At 46.2% G+C, this 17,672-nt stretch overlaps 1 protein-coding gene and 1 pseudogene across 1 annotated transcript; both read right to left on the bottom strand.

Moving 5' to 3' along the window:
* Positions 1-4,327: 4,327 nt before the first annotated feature.
* Positions 4,328-13,948, bottom strand: FLYWCH2 (FLYWCH family member 2). The gene is made up of 3 exons (XM_006913919.3): positions 13,792-13,948; positions 6,281-6,710; positions 4,328-4,612 (listed from the first exon to the last, which is right to left on the bottom strand). Exons 2-3 carry the CDS (start codon positions 6,609-6,611, stop codon positions 4,518-4,520), a joined length of 426 nt encoding a protein of 141 aa, XP_006913981.1. The 5' UTR covers positions 6,612-6,710; positions 13,792-13,948; the 3' UTR covers positions 4,328-4,517.
* Positions 11,341-11,459, bottom strand: LOC112481673 (annotated as a pseudogene).
* Positions 13,949-17,672: the final 3,724 nt, after the last annotated feature.

Consider the following 17,672-nt stretch of genomic DNA (forward strand, 5'->3'; position numbering starts at 1 on the left):
CTTCCTTTCACATCTACGCTCCTTCTAACCCCGCGTCTTTGCCCTCCGCCAGTCCTCCAAGTGCTGTACCTCTTCCACACCCCTGCACCTCGCCGACCACTCCCCCTTCGTCTTCTCCACACCCAACACCTCAGGGACCAAAATCTATAAAGTCCCTGGTAATGTTGAGTGTATGTTATGGAGGGCGGGGCATAAAGCAATAGATATTAACCTTGAGTCAATGGTCTGATAGAAGTAGTACCTCGCTATGGGGGAAATAAAACGGAGAAGGAGGGCCTGTAACTTGTGTTGGACTTTAGGTTGGAGGATGACAAGGAGTAGGGATCTCGCGTTTTCCTGGTAGCGGGCCATCTGCCGGTCAACCCCTGGAGCAGACACCCGAGAGCCGGTGCCGGGTCCTTAAAGGGCCTGGGTGGGCATCCTGCGCTCCGGCGGCTCTCACAGCCTGGGGATTGAGGAGGTGCCCAGGCCGCCGCTGAATATCAGTCCCAAATTCACCGCGGGTGGGGAACCTGGGATCCCATGACAAGCTCTCAAGCCAACCAAGGGAAATGCAACCCCCAGGGGAAAACACGCAGAAGTTGTGCACACAAGAGTGAAGTGGAGGGTGCTACTATTTTCCTTTTAATTATGGTACTAAAACCGACAGTTAACCATAAATATGTTTAGGTATTGGATCGTGGAGTCCAGAGACATAAGAATAGGCTTTAACAAATGTTTCAGTGTTTTGGTTGTCACATAGATTATAGTGAGATTAAGGAAGTATGTTAGTCATGTTCTGAAGGTTTGCCTGTAAAGCCAATTCCGGGAGAAATGTTTAAAAGTACAGTTTTCTTGAGATAATAGAAAAATATAACTGGTTAAGTGCAAAACAATGGTAGCTTACAATAACAAAGGACACGAAATGTCTAGTTTCTGCTTTTCACTTTAAGATAACATCGCTGACACACAACTGAAACATTTTGCAGAATCATGATTCTTCAACCCAGCATCCCTTGTGCTCACAATAATTTCGTAGTACTGTTTGTCAAGCAGGAGGAAATAACTCCAGGGCCATAAGATGAAGTTAGGAATTTGTTTTGCAGAAGGAATAAATGCCTTTAAAAAAGTTATGACTAGCTGCTCCACCCAGAAGTCTGGCTGCACCAAATTTTATCTGTTAGTGAAGAAACAGACTTTCCCTTTGGTTCCCTGAAACTCCCCCTCCCTTAACCCCTAGCTGTATAAAAACTCCCTACTTTTGCTTTTTGAGTGAGATTTGAGAAACTGTGCTCTCCCATCCTCTTGCTTTGGCCAAATCAAATAAACTTTTCTCTCTCTCCGAGCATTGGTGTCTCAGTGTTTCGGCTTACGAGTGCATCAGGCATAGGAACCTGAATTTTGGGGAGGTGATTTGCTAATGGTACTGGATGTTGGCAAGGATTCTGAAAACTGGGTATTCAAAGGTGATCCCACTTCTAGAACTTTGTCATAGGAAACCCCAAGGCTATTTATTTATTTTTATCTATTTTTTTCCCAAGGCTGTTTAAAGGATTGTTAATAACCTGGAAACAACTGGAATATATCCAATGATCAGAATAGGTTGGATAAACTATCACCCATCCCTGTAGTGCTATATTGTGCAGTAAAAGAATGTTAGAAATATGAAAAATATAGATCATAGATTTATTTCTAGATGGTAAACTACTGGGGATATATGTAATATTTTTTCATAATCGATATTTTCTATTTTTTCAATGACTATGAATTACCTTTTCTTTTAGCTTGAAGGAAAGACCAGTAAAAGCAATTTAAAAAAAGCAAGTGCATAGTCATCCTACTTACTCTTTATCACTATCACAATTAATGCCACATCCACTCACATAGCGCAGAGACCCAGAGCCGCCATCAATCTGAAACCTCTGAGAATCTTCTGCTTTGTGAACACTTGTGGGAAACACTCTCTTCACAGGAACACAACCATCAAATAGAATGCCAACTGTGTGGAACCAGAATGGGTCACTTTCCCCCTCCTCCTTCTCCTCCTGGATTCTCCTCCTGATGGGTAGCAATGTCATCTCCTCCAGCTGGGCAAGCCATTCTTCTCTCCCTCATGCCCTGTCCCCCAAACAAGACGACCTATCACTTATCCTGGCTTAGCCTCTGTCCGGCCTCTCCCATTTCCCTTCCCTCTCCTCTCACCCAGGCTGTGGGGGTCTCCTCAATGGCCTTCAAGCTCCCATTTGGGACCCTGCCAGTCTGTCCTCATGAAATCAGAGAGGCCTCCTCTGCATGTCCTCCTCTGCATGAATTCTTCCCTGGTCTCCACTACCCATGACAAATCTGAAACGCTCATTGTGGCCTCCAGGCCCTGAGACACTGGCCTCTGTCCACTATTCCTGCCTCCTGGCCTTCCTGCCCAGCTCCCTCTGGGCTCCATGCTTGTTCCTCTTGGGCCCACCCTCCTTACCATTCAGCTCCCTCTAGGGACTTCCTCAGGCTGCCGTCCCTGAGTCAGGCCCCTGTCAGATGCCATGGAGCCTTCTCCTGGGCAGCCCTTAGCCCCAGTTCTCATAAACTTACCAGTCAGAAAGTTTCGTGTCTCCTGTCTAGCTCTGGGAGGCCAGAGCTATAACCTGTTTACCCCTAGGTCCCAAGCATCCTACTCTGGGTGGACATTAAGGTCTCCAAGAAGTGAAGGAGCAAGAAAGAGATAGGAGGGATAGGGAGAGGGGAGAGGAAGGTGAGTCTAGGCGAGGGGACACCATATTCCCTGCACTGCTCCTTCAAACTTCTGTGTGAGTTTGAAATGTTTCAAAATAAAACCTTGACACTCCTGGCCCCAGCACATGGGCTCCCAGCTTGGCTCAGTGGTGGCTTCCTGCCCTACAATATTGCACACCTCCGGGCAAATGACCAGCACCACTGGCTACTCAGGCCCCAGGAGGGAGGTGGGCCCTCGCTGCATCTCTGGGCAGCCTCCAGGGGCTACCAAGTCAGCCAGGCCCCCTCACTGAACCCAAGTGCTGGCCCAGCCTATGGCTTCTCTAGCAGCAGTAGGAGGGGCCAATGGTGCCTCACTAAAGCTAGGGAGTGGATGCCCTTCAGGAACCCTGCCCAGTGGGTGGACTAGGGTCAATCCTCTCTGACCCTCCCAGGCCGGGAGTGCTTGGATGCCAGGCCAAATGGCACAAAGTCCGGCCTTGCCTTCCCCCTCTCCTCACCTCTTCTTTACTTCCATTTCCCTGGTGGCGATCCATCCTCACACGTTAGACCCTGAGCAACTCTCTTGCGTTCTTACCATCAGACAAAAACAGCTCACCAAGAGGGTGACTCAGAACTCAGGAAAGGAGAAAGTGGCGGGTAAAGGGAATCTATTTAAATATAGAATTAAGACAAAAGAAGGTCTCAATTATGGTTACAGAATATAAATGTTACAAACAAACATGCTGTAAAAATAAGAGCAAAATGGAGAGCTGGCAAGGAAAACATGCTGAGTAACGCATTCTCCTAAGAGGGAGTCGATAAATACCGATTATTTTTGGAAAATGTTGCTTTAAAACATAAGGCTTCCAAACTCCATATTTAAGGGAAAAAAAAAAAGTCCATTTCCTTGTGTCCAGTGGCAGTTTTCAAATAAGGACCACACGGGGTAAAGCAACTGGCAGCCCCACCTCCCGGGACCTGACTTCTGGTTGAAGGAGAGGAACTGTTTTCTTTACCTCCTTCTCCAGCAGGGGCAGCACCCAGGGCCTGGGAGGGGCTCAGGTTCCCGGGCATCCCCCTCAGCTCTCAAACCATCCAGAAGGAACACGATGGGAGTACTACAGATTTCTGTTGAGGTCCCCAACCTTAGACTGCAGGCTTATCCCTTCCTCAGCAGAACCCTGGGCCACCATGAGGGCAGGGCCCCTGTGTGGTTTGTTAGTCCCATGCGGCTGCCTAGAGGAGGTAAGCCTTCTAAAGGTCCAGTGGAGTAGGTTAAGCCTCCAATAGGGGAATAGGCCCTAGAAGGAGAGTCAGGGAGGGGCTGGATCAGCTTCCTAGAGGGTCAAGGCTAGCGGTCCCACCACCCACTTTCAGACCGAGGCAGCAGGAAGGGGAATCTCAGAGATCTCACCTAATGTCTGGGCCAGGGGCTGGTTTTCTAAGCTGAGGGTACCCAGGTGTGTGAGGCCTTGGGAGACAGAGGCTCCTGAGAGCCCACCTGGTCTGAGAGATGGCTTAGGCCGGGCAGCCCTGGGAAGGGGCCAGGTGAGGGCTGGTGGGGTGTAAAGGGCTCCAGGGGTTTTGGGTTGGAGGTAGGCCTCAAAGGATCCAGAATCCTAGAATTTTTACAATCCCATGATGAGATCTAGCATACAACTTCTTTTATTCTGTTTTGAATTTTTTTTCCTGCTTACAAAAGTAACCTATGCTTGAGATGAAATAAAATTACACAATGTTGAGAGCGATTACACAGTGTTGGGACTGAACCCCAAGCAGAAGTCACAGTCAAGTCCATTGATCCATCAGGGTTATGCCTGCAGTTGTCAGGATTATGGGGCTTCACTGGGCCCTGCAGTGGATTCCTCCCCGCCTGCTGCAGGTCTAGGGGCAGGCTGCCCTGCCAACTGCTCATCTTCTTTTCCATCTGGAAGAAAAAGGGGTGAGTCAGGCTAGTGTTGGAGGAAAAGGGAGGGGTGGGGGGTTGCAGACCCAGGGCTTGGAACTCTCAGCCCACCAGGGGATGTTCTGGGGCACCAATGACCAACTTAGAGAAGTAACTGCTGACTCCAGAGCTGTGCTCCCAAAGGCCAGTAGCCCAGGAACACAGAGGCTGCTAAAGTAATTTCCAGGAAACTTTAGGCCAAACATGGGCTAAGCGCTAGGAAGCTGTTGCTCTCCCCACTGCCTGGCCTGGAATGGGGTGAGAGGTGGTGAAGTTGTGGACCAGGTATAGCAGTAAAGATGGGATGGCAGGTTGAAGGGGTTGTTGACCGTTCAAGATCACCTGTCTTGGGGAGCCTGTGGGGCTGAGAGGCAACCCTTGCTCTGCTCTCCACCTGAGGAAGGGTGGCCTTATTCTAATCCTCACAATGATATGTGGGGGTTGGGGCCCACCTGGCCCAAGAATCTGGGCAGATCCCTAAGCAGAGGTCACAGACAAGGTGGAGGGGACCCTAGAGATGGCCCAATCCACTGAATTCAGTGGGAAGAACAGGCTCTGGGCCAGATGTACCTCCTTCACCCTCTGCAGTGATCAGCTGGTGTCTTCAGGGTGCTAACTTGGCCCCTCTGAGCCCAACTTCCCAAGAAGTCAGGAGACAAGCACCTCCACTCCCTGGGCCAGCAGGAGGAAGTGGGTAAACATGTGGATGCACCTGAATCGGAACTGGCTGGTGGAAGGGCTCATAGGCTGAGCTGGGCTCGCTGCAGAGGGGACTCTAGGCTCCCTAAATATGGTTCCTGTCCAGCAGAATATGGAGACTGAGGTGTTCCTGAGGTCCGCTGTGAGCTCCAGGCCTGGGGTTGACCCCAACTCAGAATCCCTGGGGTCTCAACCTGAGGGAAGCAGTGGCAGTGCCCCCATGACTTCAGGGCACTCGCCACTAAATTTCCATCACTGAGGTACCCTTTACCCTGACACTCTGCACTGCCCAGCTACCTGAGGAAGCCTAGAGGTTTTGGGTTCCCTTTCTCGGGACTGGCTGCTAGGCCAGGTGCCCTGGCTGACTCCAAAGGGGCCACCCGTTCATAGGCAGCACACACTGTGGCTTTCATTGGCTCTGTCTTCTCAAGGCATGGGAGACCCCACTTCCAGCTGAGAAGAAACCCCAGCTCATCTCCTTTCCAGCTGCTAGGCATCCGTCAGGATTCCACGTTTCACTGTCACCTGCACCAGTCTTGGTGTGGTGGCGGGGGGTGGGGCAGGGCGGCTGCTTGGGGCCTCACATAGACTCTGGCACAGAAAAATGCACACATGGACCCCCAGACACATATATATGCAAATGCATAAGAACAGACACAGACAGAAACAGGACCAGGGACGCAAACACACAAGGTCCCACAGACAGATACACCCTCCCATGTAGACAGACAGAATCTTAGACACACACACGCAGAGGCTACAGACACACAGAGATTTACACTGAGATGTAATGTGGACAGAGAGAACACATGCAGACATGTTCACAGCACAGGCATACTCTCTTTAGAGCCAGCCTAGCCTGTCTGTTCCCTCGGCTGCCCAGGTACCAGGGGACTTCTGGCCTTGGGGAAGTCTTGCTCACAGTCCTGCTCTCTGGAACTGGGGTCTCACCTGTGTCCAGCTTGCTACGTTTCTGCTCAGGCTCCTGGGGGACCGCATCAATGGCCCGCTGGGCCTCAGGATGGATCTTGAGGAGGGCCTTGGCAAGGGTGGCGGAGCCAGGCACCCCCAGGGACATGATGCAGTGCACTCCTCTGCGCTTGGCCCCAGCCACTTTGGCGCTGTCTTTGGAGGCTGTCAGCAGGACCAGTTTGGAGAATTTCCTGGGCTTCCTGGGGGCTGCGGGAACAACATCTGTGCCCAGCTTGGGGGACTCAGGGGACGGCTCCTGGCTGGCTTTCATGCTCTCGTCCTCCTGCTTGCTGGGCTCAGACAGGGGCATTCCGGGACCAATGGTGTGTCCCCAAGGTGTTCAGGCCCCAGCAGATGGATTTCTCCTCTTTCTCCCTGGCAAGAAACCTGGCAGTCCAGGGGCTCTGTCCTAAGAGAGGAGGCAAAACCCTGTCAGTGGAGGGGGCCTGGGGCTCAGGAGAACTGATATGGGGTACATGCAGGTCAGGCAGATGGGGCACCAGGCTGGGCAAGGACCTGAAAGGAGCTGAAGAACCCAGGCTTGTGCTTCTTTTCCAATTCCTCTCTTGGTGGCCTTGGGCACGTCACCTCCCTCATCCAAACCTCACTTTCCCTGAATGTAAAATGTGCTGAATACAGGGCTCCCAGGGGGCTCTGGGGCACTAAGGGATTGAAAACTGAGTTGCTACTAATATGGGCTCGTGGGTGCTGAGCATGGGCCAAAGTGTTTCATGAGTTTTCCCATTTAATCTTCCAGCCCCATGTTATGAAAGTTCTTCATTCTTACTGACTCAGTTTACAGGTGAAGACATTGTGTTGGTTACGTTGGGGCAACCAACATAGCCATGAAGCAGCAGAGCTGGGATCCAGTCCAGGTGGATCCAGAGCCCATCCTCACATGATATCTGGTGTACCTGATCCAGGATTACAGCCACTGGTGCTCCTGAGCACCAAGCATCCAAGACAGGCACTGGGGACATGAGCTGAGGTCTGACCCTCCCAGAATGCCTGGTGCCCTTCACCCTGACATTCTGCAGACCACAGAGGGAAAACCTGGTCCTGGGAAGCCAGACTCTCTAGACGCACGAGATCTGGTCCCACCCCAGGCAGGAGTCCCTGGGTCACCCAGCACTCAGGAGGTGCCAGGGCCCCATGAGGGCAGAGACCTTGTGTCTGAACAAGTGCTGGCACTGCCTCAGCTGGGTGGGGACAGGGATGTGGAGGTATCTGGAGAATTCATGGTCACTGAGGGCTCTTTGGCTTCCAGGCTAGAGAAGAAGAAAGGACAGATTATGGGGGCCGGGCTGGCCTGGAGATCATGGCCCTTGGGGCATCAGTGTGGGGTGGCCATTTTTATTTTGGGGACTAGGTGGTGTGCAGATGGCAATCTTCTCAGTTTAGTGTTAGCCAGAAACAAGACTGCAGCCTGGGGAGACATCTTGCTCACCTTGTCCAGGACACAGGCAGCAGCAAGGCCCACAGACACCTACTTGTACCCCTGAAGCATCAACTGCTTTGCAGTTCTGTTTCCTTCTCTGTGTATCCTCACATCGTCTTCCCTGTTTGTCTGTCATAATATCTTATAAGGACTCTGGTCAGACTGAATCAAGCCCTATCCATATGACACGATTTAACCTGAATCACCAATTTAAAGGCCCTATTTCCCATACAGTCACATTCTGAGATCCTGAGGGTTAGGACTTCAACACATGAATGGCAGGTGGCACAAGTCAGCCCACAACAGCATAGAACATGGCCAGTGCCCGATAAATCATAGCTTGTGGTACCTCTATATCTTGATCCCAAACTTCCACACATATTCAAACTGTGAACATGTTCCCGGTGCGCAGGAGCACGCAGCGCCTGCCCGTGAGACCAGTATTTGCCTAGTAAGGAGCCCTCATGCCAACTGGATCTTAGCACAAACGCCGCCACAGCTCTGAGAGCTCTGCTTGTCATCCAGGGGAGCCAGAATATATTTATGTGGATTTTTTTTTTCTTGAGTTCATTATCCAAATTAAAAAAAAAAAATGCTGGTAGAAACCACTTCCATCCAAGAGCTATCAGTTTGAAAACATATTCCTGCACAATAAAAACAGGTCCTCTACACTGCTGAGGTGAGACACTTCATTTCCCCAGATTTAGTTTTCTAACCAAAGAAAGTGATGAGATAGAGTATACTGAGGTAATTTTAAAATTTTGAATTACTTAATTAAAAGAAGTCATATAGAAGAAATCAAACTGTAATAGTAAATCTGCACGATCCCACCATCCTATCACAAACTGCTTTCATTTCTGCAGTTTTCTATACACACGTTTTTCATAGCTACACGTAAATAATTACATTACTTGTTTTTGTTCCATTTATTAGGGTAGAAACCACCAGCCTAGAGACCAGATGTAAAGACCCTTATAAAGTGCCAGAGTACAATTCAATTCACCCCTGTAACTGTGGAAAATGCAATTTAAATCTTAAGCAACAGTATTCTTTAAGGCCACAAGATGGAGGTGTTGCTCCTTAAAAATAAACCATTTTCCCAGGATAAGAGGACACAAGGGGTGGAGAAAGGGTATAAGAAGGCTTTAGAGTAATTCTATTTGGTTTACAAAAAAAAGTATTGTTAGAAAGTCTAGTTAGCACATTTAGCAAAGATGATCTTTTCTAGGCTAAAGAACTTTACATTTTCCCAAAAGACTAAGCTTGCCTTTTCTTCTATTTATTCTCCATTTGTCATGTATTTACTAACTTTTTTTGGCCTGTTCTTAACTTAAAAAGCAGGTGCTTTCTAGTCTGTTTTCAAAAAATTATATAAAAATGCACTAAAGCCAATCAGAAAATAACTTATCAAAATGTTAGCAGTGGTGGGAAAGAGGGACTTAATTTTTTTTTTACTAATTTTCTATTACTTCCCCCAAATAGTAATATGCATGAACTAATTTTACAATGAGAAAAGATTCAACATTTAAAAAATAAGATACAATTATGCAGATGGTAATTTTTTTATTAGTCCATTACTCAGAAAAAAAAGGTCCCCATTCTTATGTAACATGTCATACAAGAAAATAAAGATCAACATAAACAACCAGGATTAAAAAATGAATAAAATTAACTATATTAAAATACTGGTTTCAAATTTATAGACAGACACAGTGGAAGTTGACAGAGAAAAGGAGTGATCCAGAGACCTCTTGTGTGGAGAAAGAGAGACAGACAGGCAGAGAGAGAGAGAGAGAGAGAGAGAGAGAGAGAGAGAGAGAGAAGCAGGCTGACTGAATCAGAACACCCTACCCCTCTGGCCCCCATGTCCATGTCCAGCATTAAAATGACCTTCCCAGAGCCATGTCATTGGTCCTCAAGTTGGGATCTGAGACAGGACCTAAAATCCTATGGCATCAGTCCATACCTCGAGGCTCATTACCCAACAATCTCCCTTCCAAGTGTCACCATCATCTCTGCTCTGCCTCTGGGGAGACTGAGACTCGGGGACTTATGTAAGTAGCCCAGGATAGCAAAGGTAGTGGGAGTCAAAACTTGAACCCAGGTCTGGCTGGTCCAGAGCCAATGCTCCTTCCTCTGCCCTGAGCAGGTGAGGCTTAAAGTGAGAAACTCCAGTTACAGAGGAAACTGAGCTGCAGCCAGGACTTCAGAGTAAGTCCTCAGGATTTTAACCCAAAGAATAAAATATATATCCATAAGTCCACACTGATATAAATAATTGAATGCATAAATAAATGGGAAAGAAGGGACAAGTCATCCTTAAGAAGAATTCCAAACAGTAATCACTTCCCCTTTCAGGAGGTGAAGATTAAGTCCATCCCTTGATATGGGAAAAAGAATAGACTTTTCAACAAATGTTAAATGCTGGGACAAGTAGATATCCAATACAAAAGAATGAAGATGGACTCCCCTCCTCACAACATATACAAAAATTAACTCTAAATGGATTATAGACTTAATTGTAAGAACTAGTTATACAATTCTTTTAAAAGATAAGAGTAAATCTTCCTGACCTGGGATTAGGCAAAGCTTTCTTCGATATGACAATAAAAGTACAGGCAATCAAAGAAAGATAAATTGAAAAAAATTTAAAACTTTTGTGAGTCAAAGGACACGATCAAGAAAGTTAAAAGACAACCCATAGAATGGAAGAAAATTTTTGCAAATCATCTATTGATAAGGGACTTGTATCTGGAATTTGTACAGAATTCCAACTCAGTAATAAAAGGATAAATAACCCAATTTAAAAATGGGCAAAGGCCTTTCTCCAAAGAAGATACACAAATGGCTAGTGAGCACATGAGATGTTCAACATCATTACTCACGAGGGAAATGAAGAACAAAACCACAATGAGATACTACTTTACACCACTAGGATGCACAAATAAAAGAAATAAACAAAAGTGGGCGATAACAAGTGTTGGTGAGGATGAGGAAAAACTAGAACACTTATCCACTGTCTGTGGGGATGTAAATAGTGCAGTCACTTTGGAAAACAGTCCGGCAGTTCTCCAAAAGTTTAAACCCAGAGTTATCATATAACCTGGCAATTCTACCCTTAGGTGTATGACCAAGAGAAATGGAAACGTATGTCCATGTAAAAACTTGTACATGAATGTTCATAGCAGCATTATTTACAGTTGTCAATAAGTGGAAACAGCCCAAATATCCATCAATGAATGAATGGATAAATAAATGGAATATCTACACAGTGGAATATCATTTGGTAATCAAAAAATCCATGCTACGACATGAACCTTGAAAAGATTATGTGAAGTGAAGAAAGCAATTCACAGAAGACCACATATCATACGATTCTATTTATATGAAATTACCTGAACTCAAGAAAATCTATAGAGTGGAAAAATCCATAAAGACATTAAATAGATTTGTGGTTGTATAGGGCTGGGGGTGGGAAGGATGGGGAAGGGGAGAAAAGAGTGATTGCTGATGGATATGGGTTTTCTGGGGTGATGAAAATGTCTTTATTTATTTATTTATTTATTTAATTTATTTATTTATTTATTTTTATTTTTTTTTACGCCTACAGCACCTGGTATTCCTAGGTGGTCTCTCATCCAAGTACTAACCAGGCCCAACCCTACTTAGCTTCTGAGATCAGACGAGATCGGGCACATTCAGGGTGGCATGGCCATAGATTGAAAATGTTTTAAAACTGATTGTGGTGATGGTTGCACAAGTATGTGAATATATGAAAAGTCATTGATTTGTATAATGTGAGTGAATTGCAGGTATGTGAATTATCTCAATAAAACTGTTATAGTAAGAAAAAGGCAAATTAAGTCTACAACCTGTGATTCAACTTCAGCATACCTGGGGTTCTTGTTAAAAACACACTGTCCCAGTATTCCACCTTCAGGCTTCTTACTCAGAAGGTCAGGTGAGGGATCCCCAAATCTACATCTTTTCCTAGTACCCCATGTGATTCTGATAATTTGAGAAACTGTGACCATGTTTCAGGCCCTCTACTTGAGAAGTTTGTAATTTCTAGTTCATAGATTAACTGTTCTTCAGCCACTCCATGAACAGGAACAGGTCCCGGATCAATCTCTTTTCTGGATTCATCCTTAGCCTTCTAGCAATTTATTTTCTAAGTGTAAAGGGAAGAGTTGAAAGGCAGCTACTTTAAGCCAAATGTATATATTTTAAAAACTAAATTTTCACTCAATAAAAGTTAATTAAATGGACAGATTCTTTAAAAGTGAAGCAAAAATGAATTAAAAAGATCAAAAGTCTTAACAGTTACCTTACTTCGCTCGGTTTACACCCTCCTTCTAACTCTGCAGTCTGGTGGTTTGATATTGCTATGGCCTCCAGTCACCCACTTATCCCAACCAGCTGTCATGACACTGATCTGCACAAAGGAGACCCAGAATGTAAAGATGGCTCACTGTAAGCCCCAAATCACACAATGTTAAGAACTGGCAGGAGCCTCTCAGACATCATCAGGTCTTTGAGAATAATGCCTCCCCCACCCCCACTCCCAGATGTCCAGGTCCTAATTCCTGGAACCTGTGAATAGGTTACCTTACATGGCAAAGGGGAATTAAGGTTGCAGATGGAACAAAAGTTAATAGATTAGCTTGGATTATCCAGGTGGGTCCAATCACAATCACAAGGGTCCTAAAAAGCAGAAGAGGGAGGCAGAAAAGAAAGATGTGCTGATGGAAGCAGGGTGAGAGAGATGCGATGTTGCTTACTGTAAAGATGGAGGGAGGGGGCCATGAGTCAAGGAATGCTGGAGGCCTCTAAAAGCTGAAAAAGACAGAGATTGCCTCTCTTAGAGCCCCCAGGAAGAAATATATTCAGTCCCTGCCCACACTTTGATTTTAACCTAGTGAGACCAATATTAGATGTCTGAACTCCAGAACTGTAAGATTGTTACAAATCTGTGTTGTTTTCAGTCACTAAATTTGTGGTAATTTCTTATTGCAGCAATAGGAAACTAAAATGAAGTGAGTCTCTTATTGATGAAGTCCTGAAAGCCCAGAGCTCTGCCTGGTGGCTGATGATGGGATCAGCAGAATTACCTTCATACATATGAAAGAGAAATACCATCAACCTTCACCAACACCTGTGTCCTCAGCCCTGAGGGCAAACCCCATAGTACCCTGAGTCTGTTTGTAATGAGAATAGTGGTAAATTTAGCAGGGGTTCTTAATAGCAGGTAGGTGAAGGGTTAAGTGAGTGTTTTTAAAAGGTCAGTGATACTGACAGCTATCACGACCCGCCAAAATCACTGTCCCACGCGGTCAATGGAGGGCTGTGATTGGATCGCTAGTGGGATGATGGGCCCACTTAGCTGTGCAGATAGGTACACATCCTTACAGAGAGATTGTCAAAGCAACAGTGACCCAATGATACTCTAAACTATGCAGGGAAGAGCTTCTCCAAAGTGGGAATTTCATGTAATGGCACCTCGTTTCCCCTAATCGCCATGGCTCATAATCTTAGTTACTTTTATTCTTCCTTACCCACTGCAATTTGTCATCAGACCTGTCTATGCTGCGCCCAAATGGACACAGCTTCCCCGCCCCATCCTCTCCCGTCATTACCATCGCTTCCTGACCAAGCCTGGCAGCCTCCCTCACCCCAGTATCTCACACTTCTGACTGCCATTCCTGCGAGGACATCTAGAACCACAAGGGTGGGACGGGGCTGGGGATAGGTGCAAGGAAGGAGGCAGTACTGGGTGGGGTGAAGGGAAGGCAGGCCAATGAGGGGATCCCTGATTCGGGGTGTCTTTCGGGGTTCAGTCCTGGGGTCCAATGGATTGGGGGAAAGAGGGGCGAAGGAAAAAGAGGCGAATCTCTGATGAAGGACAAGGAGGCAGCCTGAGAGCCAGGGACGCAGAGCCGGAGAGAACCCCCAGCATCAGCAGCCCTTGGAACCCTTGGGAAAGCCCGGCTGGGGGGTGCGTCCACACCATGGAAACTGGGACCCTCCCCGACCCGCTGGGGCCCGTCCTCACCGGGCACCAGCCGGGCGGCGACGGCAGCGGGGCCCTCCCTCTCCGGCGACCAAGGCGCGAAAGGTCCCCTCAGCTTCTTTGCCTGGGGCCCCCGCCTCGGTTCGGGCCGTCACCTCAAGCTAGGGTCACGGAGCAAGCATGCGCAGTAGTGCCACAGACGCCCATTCCTTGGGAACACTCCTCTTTTCCAGGTTTTCCCGGCGCGGCGCCTAAGTGGCGACCCGACCAATCGGCGCGCGGGGGCGGGGCGTCCGCGATTCTGAGGCCCGGATTCCATTCCCCGGCCGGGCTCTCCCAGCGCAAGCGGTGGGTTTAACTGGAGCCCCTGGGCGTCCACCAGAGTCTGACTCCGACTCCCCACGGAGGAATCCGAGGCATTTGTTTAAAGGTCTCGTTCGCCCGCAGTCTCTTCCCTGAGCGAGCGGAGGGAAGATCTCTCTTTCTACTCATTGAAGCCATTGGCCCAGCATTTTGACTGCGCAGCATCTTCGCGGTTGGTCTCTCCCTCGCCCATCAGTCCCGCCCTCGCCGTTGGTCCAGCCCTCGTCCATTAGTCCAGCGATTGCCCATAGATCCAGTCCCTACTTACAGAGCACCAGTACTGAACCCTTTTTATTCTCCGACCATCCTGTGCGGTGGTCAGGGAGCTGCTAGGCCTTGGCGCAGCTTTCTTGGACACTTGGTAGGTCGCGGCCAGAATGGCCCCAGCATTATCTGAGCTGACGCCCGCGTTGCCCCTCAGGGGCCTTCCGCTCACCAGTCCTCCCCAGTCCGCAGGACCCCTTTATCCACCTGCCCCACCTTTGCCCCGCGGAGCCCCGGGTCTTCTGGGTGCGCGTCCTCGGCGTTTGCAGAGTAAAGACACTGCTCTTCTGTAGGAACTCCATGTTTCTCCTGACACCCCACCCCTCCGCCTCCGTCTGGTCTCTCTAAAGCTGCTGCTGGAAGCGTCCCCTGGCTCCGGACAGGTGCAGGTCCAACTCCTATGGGGCCCGCCTGCCTGGACCTCCGGCATTTCTCACGTTTTCCTCTGCATCCTCTGTGTCCTTCCGTTCTCCCACGTCCTCTCACAGTTTCCTCCTCATGTCTAAATATCAACAGGGCTCGCACACACTTCCAGAAAGGCTCCCTGCTTCCTCCCGGCCCTTTCTCAGCAGATCTTCCTTACTACCTTAGGCTCCATGTACTCGATTGTCCCCGAGTGTTTTCTCCTAAGGTCATGTCATTTCCTGGACATTCTCCAGTGTCGTTCAAAGGCCTTCATGAATGTATTTGCCATTATCTATTCATCATCCACCGACTACAGGTTGTTTCTAATTTTATTACGTTGTAAGTATCTTTGTACTTACATTTCTGACATCTCTGTTCTCTTTTAAAAAATTACTAAAAGTTTAAAGAAGGCGAATATTTTAAAGGCTTTTAAAACATGTTACCAAAGGAAATGCATAAGCTTGGGTTCAGATGCCTGGGCTCAAATCCCAGCTCTGGCATTTGCTAGCTGTATGACGAGCAATTACTTCCCCTCTCTTTTTTCATCTGGTAAATTGGGATACTAATAGCCCCCACCTACCAGAGGCATTGTGAAAATTCAGAGTATTATCATGTGGATCTTGGGTTTTAACGTTATATTCCTCCGTCCAGCAGTTCTCAAACTTTTTGGCCTCAGAACCCTTTACACTCTAAATTATTAAGCAGCTCAAGAGCTTTTGGTTATGTGGGTCACATCTATCAGTATTTACCATTTTATAAATTTAAGTTGAGAATTTAAAATAGCAATAATAAGTTCACTGTATAACTATATCTTCAAACCAAAAAGCGAGTGAGAAGAGTAGCAGTGTTCTATATTTTTGAAAATCTCTTTAATAACTGGTTTACAACAGCTATATTCTCATATATGCCTCTGCCTTTGCTCCATTGCAATATGTTGTTTTGGTTGAAGCATGTGAAGAAAATCCAGCCCCACATAGATAAGTAATTGGAAAAGAAGTATTTTAATATCCTTTAATTGCGAATATTCTTCTTTTATACTACACCAACACTCAACTAGTGGTACTTGCAATGTGAAGTCTGAAATGACATCAGTGCTCTCTTTGTATTCTATTTCATTACAATCCATTGGTCTATTTGGACTTCGAAAGGATCTTGTACCCACATGTACTTTTGTAACATCATGCATTGGTCTTTTAGAAAATATTGGTTCATCGACTTATGCAGATCTTGAAAATGTTGATCCATTTTATTATACAATATAAAAATATAACATTAATATTGCCACCAATCTCATCACAAAAGTCTTACAATATTGGGAAGCTGTGAAGCTAAAGGTGGCAGATAAAAGTTTTCCAAATTTTTAGTTTTTGCTGGAAGGCTAGATAGAATTTTTATCATTGGCAACAAATCCTGCCAGTTGTTTTCCTTGCAGTAACACTTTGTTCATTTTTAAGAAAATGTTTGCCAATTACCAAAGTCTGAATAACTACAGTTTGGTTATTTTTTCAAGTAAAAATAGTGTTCCATGACAAAAGCAGCTAGTTCATCTTGCAACTCAAATAATTGCACACACCCTTTTCCTTGAGTAAACAATGGTATGCAGTGGAAGCGCTTTATGAGTATGTCTCACTTCCCACTTCAACTAACAGAATATTAAAAAGATGTGTGTCAAAGGACAAATATTTAATAAAATTTATAATTCTTTTTCTGCTCATCAAGGATTGTCTTAAGTGAGAGTTGTTTTTCCTTCTGCCAGTGTAGGGTGGTGAAGAATACAATGACAACTAGTGAATTTGGTGTCACTGCCTTTATTCATACTAAGAAAGAGCCATTGCTTTTGCACCACCATTGCTTTTGCACCATCAGTTCAGTCAACACAGTGAAAGAAGTAAACTGTTGTTTTCTCAGCATTACTATGAAAATAATCACAGACCTCCTGAAAGGTGTTTGAGAACCCCCAAGGGTCACCAGGCCACATTCTGAGAACTGCTGTGTTATCCATTTTTCTATTGGATTGTTGATCTTTTTCTTACCAATTTAAGAAGTATTTTTTATTAAACTCAGATTAATTCTAACATTCCACATATGATGGAAATAGCATTTGTATTTGTGGAGGGGCAGGGAAATAGGTATATGTATTGGTAGAGTTGAATCTAATGGTATTTTCCAGTTCGAGTTTCCTCATTTTGAAAAAAAAATTGTTCTTAGCAAATTCTTCCCATACTGACTTGAATAAATATTTGATATTTTCTGTATTAGTTTTTCAGAGATGCCAAACAAGTACCACAAACAGGGGACTTAAACAGTGGAAATGTATTGTCCTGTAGTGCTGGAGGCCAGAAGTCTGAGATCAAGGTGTCAACAGAGTTGGTTCCTTCTGAGGGCTCCATGCCTCTCTCGTTGGCTTATAGATGCATCACCTCGATCTCTGCTTTTATGGTCACATGGCATTCTCCCTCTGTGCATGTGTGTGCATGTGTCCAAAGTTCACCTTTTTATAAGGACACCTGTCCTATTGGATCAAGGTCTGCCCTAGTGACCTCATCTTAACTTGATCATCTGCATAGATTTTGTTTCCAAGTAAGGTCCCATTCACAGGCACTGGGGAATCAAGACTTCATCTTTTTGGGGGAACACGATTAAACCCATAACATTTGCCTTTGCTTTTTTCTACTAGTTTGATGATATCTCATTTTCCATTTGTCTCATGTTTCGGAATTTATTTAACAAGTATCTATCCAGTAGGTACTCAGCACTGTGAACTTAGGAACTTCAGCAAACAAAACAAAGATTATGCCCTCTAGGTGTTTACATTCCAGGCAGTTGCGGAAACCTAATAAAATAGATATAATAAGTAGTTAAGTTGTATAGTTTGTTTAAAGGTAAGTGCT

The sequence above is a fragment of the Pteropus alecto genome, unplaced genomic scaffold (genome assembly GCF_000325575.1).
Source record: "Pteropus alecto unplaced genomic scaffold, ASM32557v1 scaffold44, whole genome shotgun sequence".
Lineage (NCBI taxonomy): Eukaryota > Metazoa > Chordata > Mammalia > Chiroptera > Pteropodidae > Pteropus > Pteropus alecto.

What these genes read in the sequence shown, in the direction of transcription:
- FLYWCH2 (XM_006913919.3), bottom strand. Translation starts at nt 6,611, where the DNA reads ATGCCCCTGTCTGAGCCCAGCAAGCAGGAGGACGAGAGCATGAAAGCC. An exon ending in ACGTAGCAAGCTGGACACAG is followed by an intron (nt 4,613 to 6,280) that starts GTGAGACCCCAG and finishes TTTTTCTTCCAG; the next exon opens with ATGGAAAAGAAGATGAGCAG.